Genomic DNA, 13,738 nt, shown 5'->3' with positions numbered 1-13,738 from the left:
TTGTTCTGTACACCTTATCACCTAACAGCTTAAATTACCTTAGCGAACAGCTATACTACCCTTACACCTAGCTGTTGAGCTAAAAAGTTTTCACAACAGAGTTTTTTCTTGGTCTTGCTCTGCTTGTGTATACAAGGACTGTTGAAATGCTGTCTGAGTCAACAGCCACGACTGTTCACCTAAATTCTTTCTAATTGTCCTTAGTTGAACGTTGTTGGTGGACAGGAACTTCCTTCCTTTGAAGATGCAGAAGCCTGTAAAATGTGCAAGTTAGAGTGAAGAGAGAGGAATGGAAAAGTTGGGGACGGAATGCAAGAAAGAATTGCAAAGTAGAGTTAACTTCTAAAATCGTTGTTGTGTCTTGCTTGAATTCACCAAGAAGCTCAGTTAGTGTAAAGACCAGTAGAAGGCTGGATAATCTCTGCAACAATCACAAATACTGATGGTCATAGAAGAATCCTTTCTCAGTTACCTCAAAATGGTAGAACAACAGTGAGCCCTTCCTCATGGTCAGCTAGCACATAACCTTAGTACTCTTATTAAGTAAGTGTTGATTCTAGATTCCTTCCCTTGTAAAATACATTTTGAAACTAGCTCTTTTACCACCTGGCACTCCTCCTGTCCTACCTCAGCCTCTTGGGTAGCAGTACGAGGGGAAAGAGAAACGTTAGCTGCTAGTCCTGCGCAATTTTCATGTGGCATTTGAGATTAGAATCCTAGAAAACATGCAGTCAACTCGACAGCTATCTTTGTGCATTTCTAAATACTCCGCAGGCAGTACTGCGTTACGTGTCTCCAATGACAAACTAAATTTGCAAGACAAAACATCAATCTGCATCATACTTCTCAGAGGAATGAGCTGAATGTTTCTAAAATGTGCTCTCTGATACTGAACTCTCTTCTCAGAGAGAAAAGAGTTAAATATCCTCTTTTATTCCCCGAAGGCTGCTGGTCCCACGCAGAGGTGCCATGTTTTATTTAAAACATGCTCTCTCTCAGTAACCACTTGTTCTAATTGGCAAGGCAAGGCTGGGTCCCCAAAGCACATAGCTCGTTACATTCAGTTTGGATTACAAAAACACGATGAAACAAACTGCATCGAAATGTACAAATTAACAGCTCAGGAGTGCACGACACGGACATGGAATTAGATTGTAATATGGAACAAACTCCACAGGGAGGCTAAGGAACAAATCACTAGTGTCTCTATAAACTATAGAAGGTTTCCAAATGAGCAAATACACAAAACAGAGCACAGACTTTTCTATAAATCAAGCAAATTGCTAAATGGGAAAAAAAGAAAAACATTCCTTCTCCTATCTCATGTACACATTTATAGGAGAATGAAGTTATAAGAAACTTTAATAAATTAAACCTGTGGGTTGCACATTCTAAATAGGTAACTGCTTTCATGCTGGCAACGTGCAAACATCGTGGCAATTAAGTCATATTTCTAAACATTTTTTTTACATCATCAGAGAAGACATACACAAGAGACTAAATTACAGCTGGTGTTTCAACGAGTCATTTGGAAAGGTCACAAGTTAGAAGGTGAACAAGATATTAACAAAACAGAAAGAAACTGGCTTTACCATAAAGAAGAAAACACACTAGAAAAAAGAGCTATGAAAAACTAAAAATCGTGCAAGTCCGAGACATAAAAGGGCTGGGCTCTTTTCATTGCTTGTAGATCAATCTGTACAATGGGACTGGCAATCCCCTGAGATAAGAAAAAGAAAACACATGGAAAACATCAGTGATATCTTGTCAAGACAGAGGGAAAAATTAAATCAAGATTATTTGGCAGTCTTTCCGGGTAGCCAGTACTGAGAAGAGGTCATATTTTTGTTTAAGTGTAATTTATATTTTTAACAAATGAGCCCCAGACTACTAGACTGTGAATTGAGCAAGATGCAATACAATGAAACAGCCACTAATGTCCTACAGGGTAGTTTGCAGATAGGATTGATTGACTGTAAAATGTTCACGTTCTTAATGAAAAGGCATTCAATTTTCCTAGACTGTGTTGGTGAAAAGACCAAATATGAGTGGAAAAAGCTCTACTAACTTGAAGTTAGTAGCCAGAAAGAAAAAAGAGAAAAAGAAAAAATCTGTCCTACCTCAATACACAACATTTGAGTGCCAGCTGTGAAAGAATTCTTTCTCCCACTCATGACTGTACAGAAATAGAAATACTTCATGGGTCTGTCCTCCATCAGAGCTTGTCCCTCTCCACTATTTTATATGGGGGAAAATGAAGGAAGAGGAAAAGGGAGAAAATAATTGAGAAAATAGAACCAGCAGCTGAGCCGCTGGCCATACCGACACCCTACGTCGCACTGCTGTGCACACAAAGCCTTCACACAGCCAGGTCGCGGGCAGAGGAGGGCTGTGCCTTGCACAGAGCATCTTTAATGCCTTTGTGCAATGTGCAGCAATTACTGCCACAAAGCAGCACAGAAGCCCTGTACTCCACAACTTTCACGCCATGATAGTATAGACAGAGGCAAAAAAGTGGACCCCTCAAGTAATATCATACTAACTTCACACAAAACGTGGTCTCCGTTTCACTCTTAAAAGCCTGGAAAGCTTCACGTATCCTTCTCTCCCATCTTTTCAATTCTTCTGTATATATACAGAATATACTCAATATATAGAGTACTAGGAACACATAGCACAAATATGCTGGGTAATTTGGTTGATGGTACTATTTTTGACAGAAGTAAAACAATTAAGTCCTAAGCTCAGATAATACAACTATATTTGAATAAATTCTTTTTCTATTAATTTGTATTTCCCCTCCAAAACTTTAAGACAGGTTATGGGAAAAAGAGTTAACTAAAAACATATAAATCCTTTCCCAATCCTTCCACAAAATATCGCTCTGTTCCAATAACCCTAACAGAGCTATTACTAAGATCTTTGCATTTTTTAAAGCTGCAGAATAATGCGTACTAAGAGAGTAAAAAGAATCTTTGGGGTGAGCAGTGCAAATCAAGCTTACAAATAAGTGAAGCCCAAATAAAGTAATTTATCCTTTTTCTTTTTTTCTTAATTCCATTTCATGGTGATTGTCTTTCTCAAGCTTAGCATACAACTCACCTTCTCAAGTTTACTAATTATTCTAAGACATCTTTTCCCTACCAGCTTTCTTGTTTAAAAAATTCTTTGGGGATAGAGTAAAAGAAATTAAACGTATGCCAAACAATATCTACGTTTATATCTGGAATGTTAATAGTTCTTTATTAGTAGGTGCTCTAGAAATCAGAAATATCTTTGTTGTCACTGTAACCAGCTATACAATTTTCCAAAGTAGTATTTAGCTGCAAGCCTGACTGCGTAATGAAAGTTGAAGATGAAGCTTGACTACTTTCAAGTGCTGGCCAGTGAAAGCTGTTTTTTGTAGCAAGCAGTCCATGTACTTCAAAATACAAAGACAGACATGAATACAGCAACAAATTCTAGTCTAATGAAGCAACAAATTGAGGCACCGGTTTCCACCCGGAGCCAACAAAAGAAATACCACACTGAAAAAGAATAATTTTGTGTACAGATAAAGAAAGGTAGTATTTAGTGCTATTTTCAAACTTCTGAAAATGCTTGCTGCTTTTCTAGCAAAGTACTAGAACACGTGGATTCACATCTGAAATGATAGGGATATGGAAAATGCAAACCTAGCAGATTTTTAATCATTCATTTAGGAATGAAATCTTTATTAAAGAAAAGAAGGGCTGAATAAAGCATAATTTATCATTTATCATACAACACAATACAGCAAAGATAACAAAATTTGAACTAGCAATATGCAAGATGCACCTGTTGAAAAGGCTTCCAGTAAGCAAACTGAAAGCCTGACTGAGGATCAAGTTAGTAGCTGATTAACAGCAAAATCTATTTAGGCAGGAATGCCGATTTTTGCCAGCTCATGCTTACAGTAGATGTTATTACTGCCAGACAAGGCAGCATTCTAAATAGGTCCCAGAATTTACAAAGACTGAGAAAAAAGGAAATTGTGTTATTCAAGTGACTCTGAGTCACATAAAACCCCCAATTTTGTAAGCTCCAAAAACTCTGTGTGACTTAGGCATGACAAAATAAAAGTCTGATCAACAAAGCGTAAGGGTTAAGATGCACAAAAATGTGAAATAACTCTACAGTCAGATGTCTGAATGAGCTCAGGAAACAGAAAGAATAGTGAATAATCTGATACTTCCAGAATCAGAGGATATATAGAAGATACTAATGTCTATTTTTATCCTCCCTGCCCCCTCAATCAGATCTTTCAAACTCAGGAGAATAAAAGATACTATTGAAGTTACAACATTTCATAATCTGGTATAGAGCTAAGCATATGTATTGAAAATACATATATAGTTCCAGCAATACTGATTTCCTACTCGATAGATGGAGATACAAAACCTGTAATTTTTACTCATCAAGATACCGGCATGTGAAACAAATGCGCTTCATTTCAAACCAAAAATAAAACTGAACTAAGAGTTGAGGCCCCTAAAACTCAGAGAATTCTTGGGTTATATAGTTGGAAGAATTTTCTCAAAGTCAGTGATGCTGACCCATCACTTCACAGAACATGAACATAAACATTGCATAGCTGGATTATGAAAAGAGATGGACATCAACCTCTAGAAGTTTCAATTACACCTTCAGACAGAAAGGCTATGAAATTCATTCACAAATCCAGGAATACTCTAATTATCATTTTATCTTCTTCCACTTTTCCAAGTGCATCTCTCCACCAAACCATCCAGTGCTGCACTTATCTTCAGCTTTGCATACTACTGAACAAGCTGAAATCCACTTCCTGCACCCCTCATCCCAATGCTCATACGATCATAACCCAAATTAAACTTTCTAAACTCCCAATCAAACAGATTAAAGGCAGACTGCATTTCTGGGGGTGATTTAAGCAGAAAGTCTAGTTTTACCATTTTCTGTACTTAAATATTTGTTCTTACTCTGTAAAAGTTTGTTCTGTGACTGTTCCCAGAGGTTCCAATTAAAATTGAGTTCTTGAGATATCAGGTGGTGTTTCCGTGAATGTTTGTAGAATTCCTACCTGACAGAGCCTCCTTTTACGAAGTGGCTTTTCAGAAGTACTCAAACTCTACCTGAAGGTGATATTAAAACTTCCACAAAACTAACAGGAGCAAAAATAGATTAATAAAGAGTACTTTTGAAGAATTTCACTCATCACTGTCCTATATTTTAATCATTCAGATTTCACAGTTTACTATATTGAAAGAAGAGAGGTTACAGTATCAGTGAAAGATGTGGTGTTGCTAAAGGAGATATCCTGGTCATAATTTGCATTTTTTAACTTACCAGTCTATATTCCTATTAAAAAAAAATTAGTATTCTGGGTGTGTGGGACGTCTGAAGCAACTATGCTTTAACCATCTGAAGAGTAAATTTATCTGAAGCAATTTAATATATAGGATTACACTTGTACTGCATCTGGAGACTCTGAAGCATTGATAGCACATGGCCAGCACTGAATTGGAGACAGAATGTTGTAAAGTACTTTGCAGAAGTACAATTAACCTGAAATGATTTCAAAGAGGCTCTTGAACATTTCAGATTCTGCTGCTTCTACGGGGCTTAAATAAAACAAGTCAGGTACTCCTTCCTGTAACAGGCAGATGGGATGAAGAGGAGGCAGAGGGCTGAAGAAAATAGCTAACTTCAAGCTCCTCTCCAGTATTTATCAATCTTTATATGCAAGTCAAGAACTAGTCTGTGACAAATGAACAGTGGATTCATGGTTGTACAGAAGAGCTTAGTGAACCTTCTAGATTCAAAGTCAAAGTCAAAACACTGGGCTCTTCTAGGCATAGTGTTGAATTTATCTCTGCAGTATCCAGCTCACTCTTGTTACAGAAGGCTGAACAACTTGGTCTCTATAATAACCTATGAAAAGCATTCCCATGTTTAATACAAGAAAACGTACAAAGATAGCCAAAACAAGGAATTGTAGTCTCCCTGCTACATAGTCTGGTTCCTTTTGCTGTTTGTTTCATCTTTGGACAAATCAGAGTGAAAATTCAGTGAACTTATCTTGATAATAAATTTAGAAATCACAAGCATTTGGTCAAACTGACAGCCCCTGATCATTGCCCTCTGCTCCGCTTCTGTGCCAATTAACATCACAGACATCAAACTGTGACCATTTTTCCTAGGGGATGGGGAAGATAGCAAGGGCAGAAGCAAAGAAGAGCTCATGATCATGTATTACGTATTTGTACATAGTTCAGAAACTCTGAAAAAACAATAAAGATAGGAAGGTTCCATGTAATAACTCATATTGCAACAAAAACACATCTTCATCTCTTGCTGACTTGTTGCCCTTCTCCCCTGATCTATATAAAGGTAATGATTTTACATGCTTACACAAATGTAAGGGGCTTTGCAGCTATATGTGTCAAATTAATTTAAAAATACTAGGAAGACTGGCTTCTATCTCTTCCCTCTGAAGAAAAACCCGAGTCATTAACAAAGTTACTAACCTTTTTCGTTGTGTGGATTTCTTTTTTCTAAAATAAAAGAGAAAGGAAACGATGGTCAAGAGAAGTAATAATTACCAATTTTCCCTCACATACAAATCTGCTTCAATACATTTGAATTAATAACTTGCCATAGTAAGAGAGAAATAAGAGGAATTTTTTTCACATCGTATCTTTGGGGTGCCTGGAATGGTGAAAAACATCTTTCAACAGCTTACTTGCCTAAAATCTTGCTATCTGTGATGGTTAAATTTACAGAAACAAGAGCATATATTTTCTATGTCATTACTGTGGTTAGGAACTTAGTATAAAAAATATTTCTGTAACATTAAAAAAAAAAAAAGAAAAAGACTTATGTTGGAACGATGACATTGAGATGTTTTGAGTTTGTACTCAGAATTGGTTCTTTCCATGCTACTTGTTGAAGGAATCACAGTTAAAAACTAAAAAGATAGACTAAATTTGCCTTTTTCCACAATACTTGGTTTTGTTCCAACTAGCAGGAGCTTTAAGTTACTCAAACTCTTCAAAAGTCTTATTTCATTAAAATAAACAAGCTGTAAGGAAAGTCTTGAAAATTTTAAAAAGGTAAGCTTCCCTCCCCTCCAAAATCATGCAAATATTTAGACATCATCTTGTATTTGTACAACAGAAAAAATGAACTTGTTCAGAGGTAATGGCATTTCAGCAGAATTACAGAATATAAGACAGGAATTTTTCTTCTTGTTAAAAAGAAACAAACAAAACCACAACAAAAAACACTCAAAAAAACCCCAGTAAAACCAAAATAAATGATGCTTTGCTGAATGTCTTGTCTGCTGGCTGTGAAGTTTTGAGTACTCTGAGTTTAACAGAAGGATGGGATGGGCCATTTTGGTATCTCAGAATCAGAAAATCCACGTTTCTGAGGTACACAAACAGAAGACCTAGTAGCTTCTTTCTGACTCTGGTCAGTAGAGAAAGAGTACAAGAAAGGACTTGCACTTTCTTCAATATACCCTTTCCAGTGATCTATGGCTTTGGAAAACAGCCAGAGAAATATACACATCATTTTGCTGAACAGCCTTTGACAATCTTTATTTCTCACGTGTTTAGTGAAATATCTGATACCTACAAGTCAATTTAAAAAAAAAAAAAAAACAAACAAAACTCAGAATAAGCTTTAAAGTTTTAAGAAAAATTCTGAAATTTTTAATATTATAAAGATAAAATTAATATTTATCTTCAATATAAATTAATTTATCTTTAATATAAATTAATATATCAATATAATTCTTCCAATTAAATACCACGAACTATGACAGCACTTTAATTACAATAAAAATAAGTTTACGATACTAAATAAAACCAAAAAATTCAGAAAGGCAAAGCTAGAAGATGCCAACAAGAAAAGGTCGGTAGCAATTCCTAACATTTTGCACAGTAGCAATGACCTTGCAATAAGAAAATAATATGTAGTAATTAGATTTAGTCTACTGATGATTTAATGTCCAAGGGCTGCAAGTTAAAAAGAAATTGAACAAGAGGTGGTCTATACCAACTTTTCCCTTTTCTTTTTTTATCCATTCCATATTTCAGAGGTTATTACAAAATAAATCCTACAAAACTCCAAACTACAATTCAGATGTATGCGTTTTGAAAGCCACATCATCCATATAGGAGCTGTGCTGACAGCAGAGCTCTGTAATTCAAGGGTGTTCCAGAACTCCATAAACTTCAAGAACAAGGTTTGACTGGTACATTTACACAAGAGGTTCTTGATTAGCAAATAAACGAAGCAGCAAAGTGAGGAAAATCTGATTACATATACACTCTGAAGGAAGAGAAACCCATGCACAAATCCTAAAGGAGATGCCAACAATGTGGTTTTGATAATCTAACAAAAAAATACAAAACCTTTTACTGCACTTACCAGCAAAGCATTTGGAACAGAGATTCATAGTCTTGCTGGACCTGGGGCAAAAATAAAAAAAAAAAAATAGAGCTAAAAAATTCATTATCATTCTAAGTAGCACAGGGAAGTTTTGGGGGGAATGAAGCAGGGGTACAGAAGTAAAATCTTAAATGGCTAGGAATCAAAGATAAGTGGCTAGAAGTGGCTGAACTGGGAACAGGGACGGGGGAAGAGATTTCACATGGCAATCTCTTTCCAATTTAAAGAGCTTCCAAAACTTGACTTCCACATATTTACCTCATATATGAAAACAAGCTTACTTTAACATTCAATGTGTATGTTAAACACTCATCATTTGGATCCTTCTATTGCAATACGATAATAATGATAAGACAGGAAGAGCCAACACATTCTACTTGAATATTAGACTCCCCTTGGCAACAGCTGTGCAGTCCTGCCAAATCCTGAACACAGTACAGCAATAGAGAGATTAAAGTATTGCACTTATAAGGACATAGATAGATGTGCTCTTGGAAGTCTAGCTGTTTCTTCTAGGCTTACAAAGTTATAACCTCAAGCTGTTCATTACTACCCTCAGCTACATCCAGCAGTAATTTAAAATAACCTGGCTAACTTTGCACTGACATGGACTTAGGATACTTCATATGATCCATTAGTGTGGCTCAACTTTGAGGGCAGTAACCTTCAGCTGAGAGAAAAACAGCTGGAGAACAACAGCAATATATTAAGCCTTCCAGATGTCTCCCAAGTGTTCATGCAATTATGCCAGAAGTATTCACCCTCATAAAGAAAGTCAGTAAACCCACAAAAAATAAATAAAATTAAGGCTATAGACCTCTCTAGAGCCACCACGAAACTATTCAAAGCAATATACTATGGAAGAACAAGTTTCTCCCAGTTTACAAAAAGTTATCTTCTAATATTACAACATCTCTTTACAAAGTGAGCTGGAGAATATTCTCAAAAGCTTTCCACATGTTGAAACATCTTCAGGTAAGAGCAAGCCACTTTCTGTGCACACTGCCCAATATTTGATTCGTTCAGCGTTCCTGAATCAGCTTCGCTTATACATACGAGCATTAACACCACCCTGAGCAGGTCTGAAAGTACATATTGACAGGCAAGGTTGTACCAGAACTGTCCGTGCCCACCAGACTTTTTTGCCTTTTTTGCCTCCTTAGGGCAGCCTCTAGCTGGAATACATCATTTAGCCAAATGAACTGCATCGTTATCTTTAGAAATATGCATACACAAAACCAACTGAAGACTACCAAAACAGTTGTTTTCTATTTCCAGCCAAACATGGATGGAATTTTGAGACCAGATCTGCATCTTACAATATACAAATTACAAAAATCAAACCTGCTTATTATCGTAAGACAAAAATTGTCAAAATTTTTGTCAAAGTAATTATATCACAAACGAACACATCTATCAGAATTACAGATTCCCCACCCACCCACCCCGAGTTTGCAAACTGATATTTTGAATGACTTTCCAGCAACAAAGTAAATCCAGACTTGGTCAATCATATCTTAGTATTAGTCACATCAAAACATTACAGATGCTTTTCAACTCATGCACATTTGAAAGCTGGTTTACATCAGGCTCAAGAATTCTAGAACACAGTTCACTGCAGATATGAGACATAAGCGTTTGCCAGCTATAGCAAGAGCCACAGACACATGAAAGCTAGTTTTAAATGCAAACAGTATGTGCACAGGAGAAAAGTTAATTCCCAGGAAAAGAAAAGCAGAATAGCGTTTGTAGCCATACAAATACACCATCAAATTGGTATAAACCCAAAGATTCAAGATCTATGTCAACAGTTTGCACAGTTTATCTACCTTCAAAAGAACTGCAATTAAAAACAGCATGGTGAGTCAACACCTACAGCATTAGTGTGCTGCAGTTCAGTACTCACTGCTTATGGGTTAGACCTTCTGGAGCAGCTCAATATGCCAGGCAGGAGCTTCTCTGCAAAGCCATTAAACCCCAGGGGCAGCAAAGAAAAAGAAAGGCAGAGTTCAGATGGTTCATATTGATGACATTGGAAAGGGCAATGACAAATGTTTTCAGTGGTAAAATCAACCATTTCAGCTGTTAAATATCAATCCAAAGCCTCATATAATATTTACTTATCAGCACACCAACAATGGAAAAACACACAAACACAACACACAGCTATGTGAAAAAAGAAAAAAGGCTGGCATTTACCCATAACACACAAAAAAAACCCAGATTTTTCTGAAAGGACAGTACTATTGGACAAGTGACCTTGTGAGCCAAATAACTTCAGTTCATTGTTACAGTTTCAAGGATCACTTTCTCTCTGATCCTTTTATATGCTTTTTTAAGGTACCCAAGTCAGTCCAAGGCTGCTACGTAAGATGAGAATCTAAACTTTGAGTGGATTTTTTGTCTTTTAGTTTCTTTTACACAGTCACTTCTGTCCCTGCAGATCCATCAACATTAAACTAGAACTAAGAAAATGGATTTTTTTAATAGAGTAACACTGTTGATAAACAATCAGCCCCTTTTTGAAAGTGCAATATTTAATTAGAGCAAAAGCTTTACAAAGAAAACGCATTAAGTAGTTTACATATGTCAAAACTTACTAGGTATTATCTGAGAGTCACGTCAATGTCTGTCAAGTAAAATATGTTTTTGACAGCTCTTTGTTAACACTGCAAATCCCTCCTCTCATTGCTGGGATTTCCTCTTTACAGCAGGCAAGAGCTCTTTCTCCAGACTCTTAAAACAAGCAAACCTGCACATTGCTGTTTTCTCTATGAAGTAAATCTTGTTAACCACATTGCTACTTTAGATTAAATACTTCCTAGCAACTCCAGCTTTCACCAGAAACTCATACTGCCAGCCAGGAACTAGAATATAAAATTCCTTTACTCCTGATAGCCTTTTCAAGTATATCAATACATCTGTAATATCTGTTATTTCTTGAGGTAATTTTATATGAAACCCTCAAAGCTCTAAAGTATCGAAGAGTCCTGGTCATGACACAACCTCCTTTACTTCCACTTCATAGGAAAGAGAAGGTCACAGTGGCCAACTCTACTCAGAGTGAGTGGCTTTTAGGGAAAGCAATACATTTCAGATTTCTAGGAGCATACAGTAAAATCATGAGCGTAAAGGTGAATAAGGCACAGCAAAGCTAAAATGCAAAGTCAGTCCTGGCAACGAGAACTGCATGTTTTAGACTGCAAGACTTTAGGCCGACACCCAACATTTCTACATCCTTCTGTTGTGGTTAGGTCAGGGATATTCGACATGGTTGTGAATCAGTTATCAAATCACTATGGTTTTTAACTGGACATATTAAGATAATTTCCAGATTTCCCTCATATAAGTCAGCTTCATGCTTAACAGCACCTAATCCAGAATTACTGCAGTATACATTTTACATGTACAATATGCCTAGAAAGCCAGTTTTATACTGGTAATTTACAACCTCCACTTGTACATAATTTAAGCTGGTATTCAGAAAGACATTCATATTTATGGATAAATCAAGTCAAATAGAATGGTATTATCTCCGAGGCAGAATATAAAGTAAAACCCTACTTAAAGGTACTTCCATCTGTCAAAAGGAAACCATTTAACTAAAGGGTGACACAATATTATTATGTAGATTGGAAACCGCAAGGTGAAGCAAGCTCAGAAGGTCAAGTGGCAAAGCAAGTTACAGGCAGAGGGTACTTCAAGCCAGCTGGAAAACCCCAGAGGCTACAGAATGATTGCATGCAACAACTCCCTAGGACTTGGTCTGAAACAAGCATACGTATTAAAAACGCCTCCACTGCCAAAGAAAAAAAAACTCCTTTAACAGCACAGCCGTGAAAGTAGTAACTATGACACAAGGACTTTGAAAGAGGAAAAAGTTTACAGAAATGGAAAATCCTGGAAGTTGTAACATGTTTATACTTTAAGCAATAAATAAATCACATGTAAGGATAAAAATAAACACATTTGAGGCTATTCAAACCATCATCCCTTACTTGCACTGTTGTGCCTACAAATCTCCATAGCAAAAGAAATTATAGGAGCCTTCAGATCACTGTAAAGTCTTAACTTCAGCGAGATCAACATCTGCATCTCTGGTTTAAGAAGAATAATGCAAAGTGAGAGCCAGTGACAGGCATTAAGTATCAAAAATAACATATGTCAGATCCTGCGTATTGATATGCAAGTAATTAATAAAATTAAAGAATCAAGATTCTTATTCAGCCCTTCTGCTTGCTTCCCTGGTTCTATTTTCATGTTACTTCCAGTATGGTCTTCTGAAGGTGTGGCCTTATCTACTCCACTAAAAGCACTGAAAATTATTTACTCAAATTTATGCCCTATTCTACGAATTCTTTTTTTTCTCGCCATTTGGCACTATACCATTGCAAGGTACCATTCAAATCAATTTGCACTGTACTCTCTTTTAAGTTTGTTTTTCCTTCCCTCTTTCCCACTAAATGATTTTATCCATATAAAACCACATCTAAAGAATGTCTCAAAGACAAGACTGTTGGATGTACAGTAGTTGATCTGAATAACCAGAATCTAAAAAAGACAAATCTCAATCTGAAGGTTCAAGAATAAATTACATGTGGAAATTTTGCACGTTCGAAGACAGTTAAAAAGAAGTATATAGAAATTTGCCTAATCTCAGCCTCCCTAATGAAAAGTTTTCTGCCAAGAAATTTATATAGGCATATTTAATAAATACTGAAGGTTTGGTAACAAAAGGTTACATTTTCCAGCGGATTGTCAGGTACTTCCTAGCTTCCCCATTCCCATCTTTAAGAGGGAAGGGAAGGAGGGGGAATGGAGGGGGGACGGAGGGACGAAAAAAACTCACACAAAACCCCCACAAAAAACAGAAATGCTGAAAACTAATACAAGCTTAAATCCACACAAGTGCTAAAGGGCAATTCAAAATGCTTAATTTCATCTATATGAGGTCTCCTACACTTTTTTAGGTAACAATGAACTGCCATTATTAATGCAAATGTCTAGCAATTGCAAGAATCAGTCAGCTGCATCAGAGTAAAAACAAGTAACAATTCTAGCATAGAGGTATATTCTCAATGCTTGAAAAACCACCAGAATAATAGCCATTCTTGAAAATAACTTTTGATCAGTTGTCTTTTGAGGACAGAAAAATAAGGAAGGTGGAGATAAAAAATGCCTTCACATAGCATGCACGCATTAGATAATTTTAAAGATATTTAAGCCACAGATGCTAATTAAGTATGATTGCAAAATCCCAGATTCTGCATTTTTATTGGGAACA

At 36.4% G+C, this 13,738-nt stretch overlaps 1 protein-coding gene across 5 annotated transcripts in view; it reads right to left on the bottom strand.

Annotated features, from left to right (window-relative positions):
• ZFAND3 (zinc finger AN1-type containing 3) overlaps positions 1–13,738 on the bottom strand; it is a 141,416-nt gene that overhangs the window by 94,723 nt on the left and 32,955 nt on the right. For 2 of the 5 annotated variants that reach the window (XM_086631671.1, XM_086631670.1), the window contains exons 2-3: positions 8,434–8,474; positions 6,525–6,551 (exon numbers count right to left, since the gene is read on the bottom strand). In XM_086631671.1, the coding sequence (XP_086487797.1) occupies positions 6,525–6,551; positions 8,434–8,474 (68 nt within the window). Of the gene's footprint in view, positions 1–6,524; positions 6,552–8,433; positions 8,475–10,360; positions 10,414–13,738 lie in introns of all 5 variants that reach the window. The other 3 variants (XM_086631672.1, XM_086631674.1, XM_086631673.1) reach the window with 2 other exon arrangements.

Source organism: Tauraco erythrolophus, chromosome 2, assembly GCF_009769465.1.
Source record: "Tauraco erythrolophus isolate bTauEry1 chromosome 2, bTauEry1.pri, whole genome shotgun sequence".
In the NCBI taxonomy this organism is placed as follows: Eukaryota; Metazoa; Chordata; class Aves; order Musophagiformes; family Musophagidae; genus Tauraco; species Tauraco erythrolophus.
Note: the sequence above shows the minus strand (reverse complement) of the source record. Positions and strands in the feature narration are given on the sequence as shown.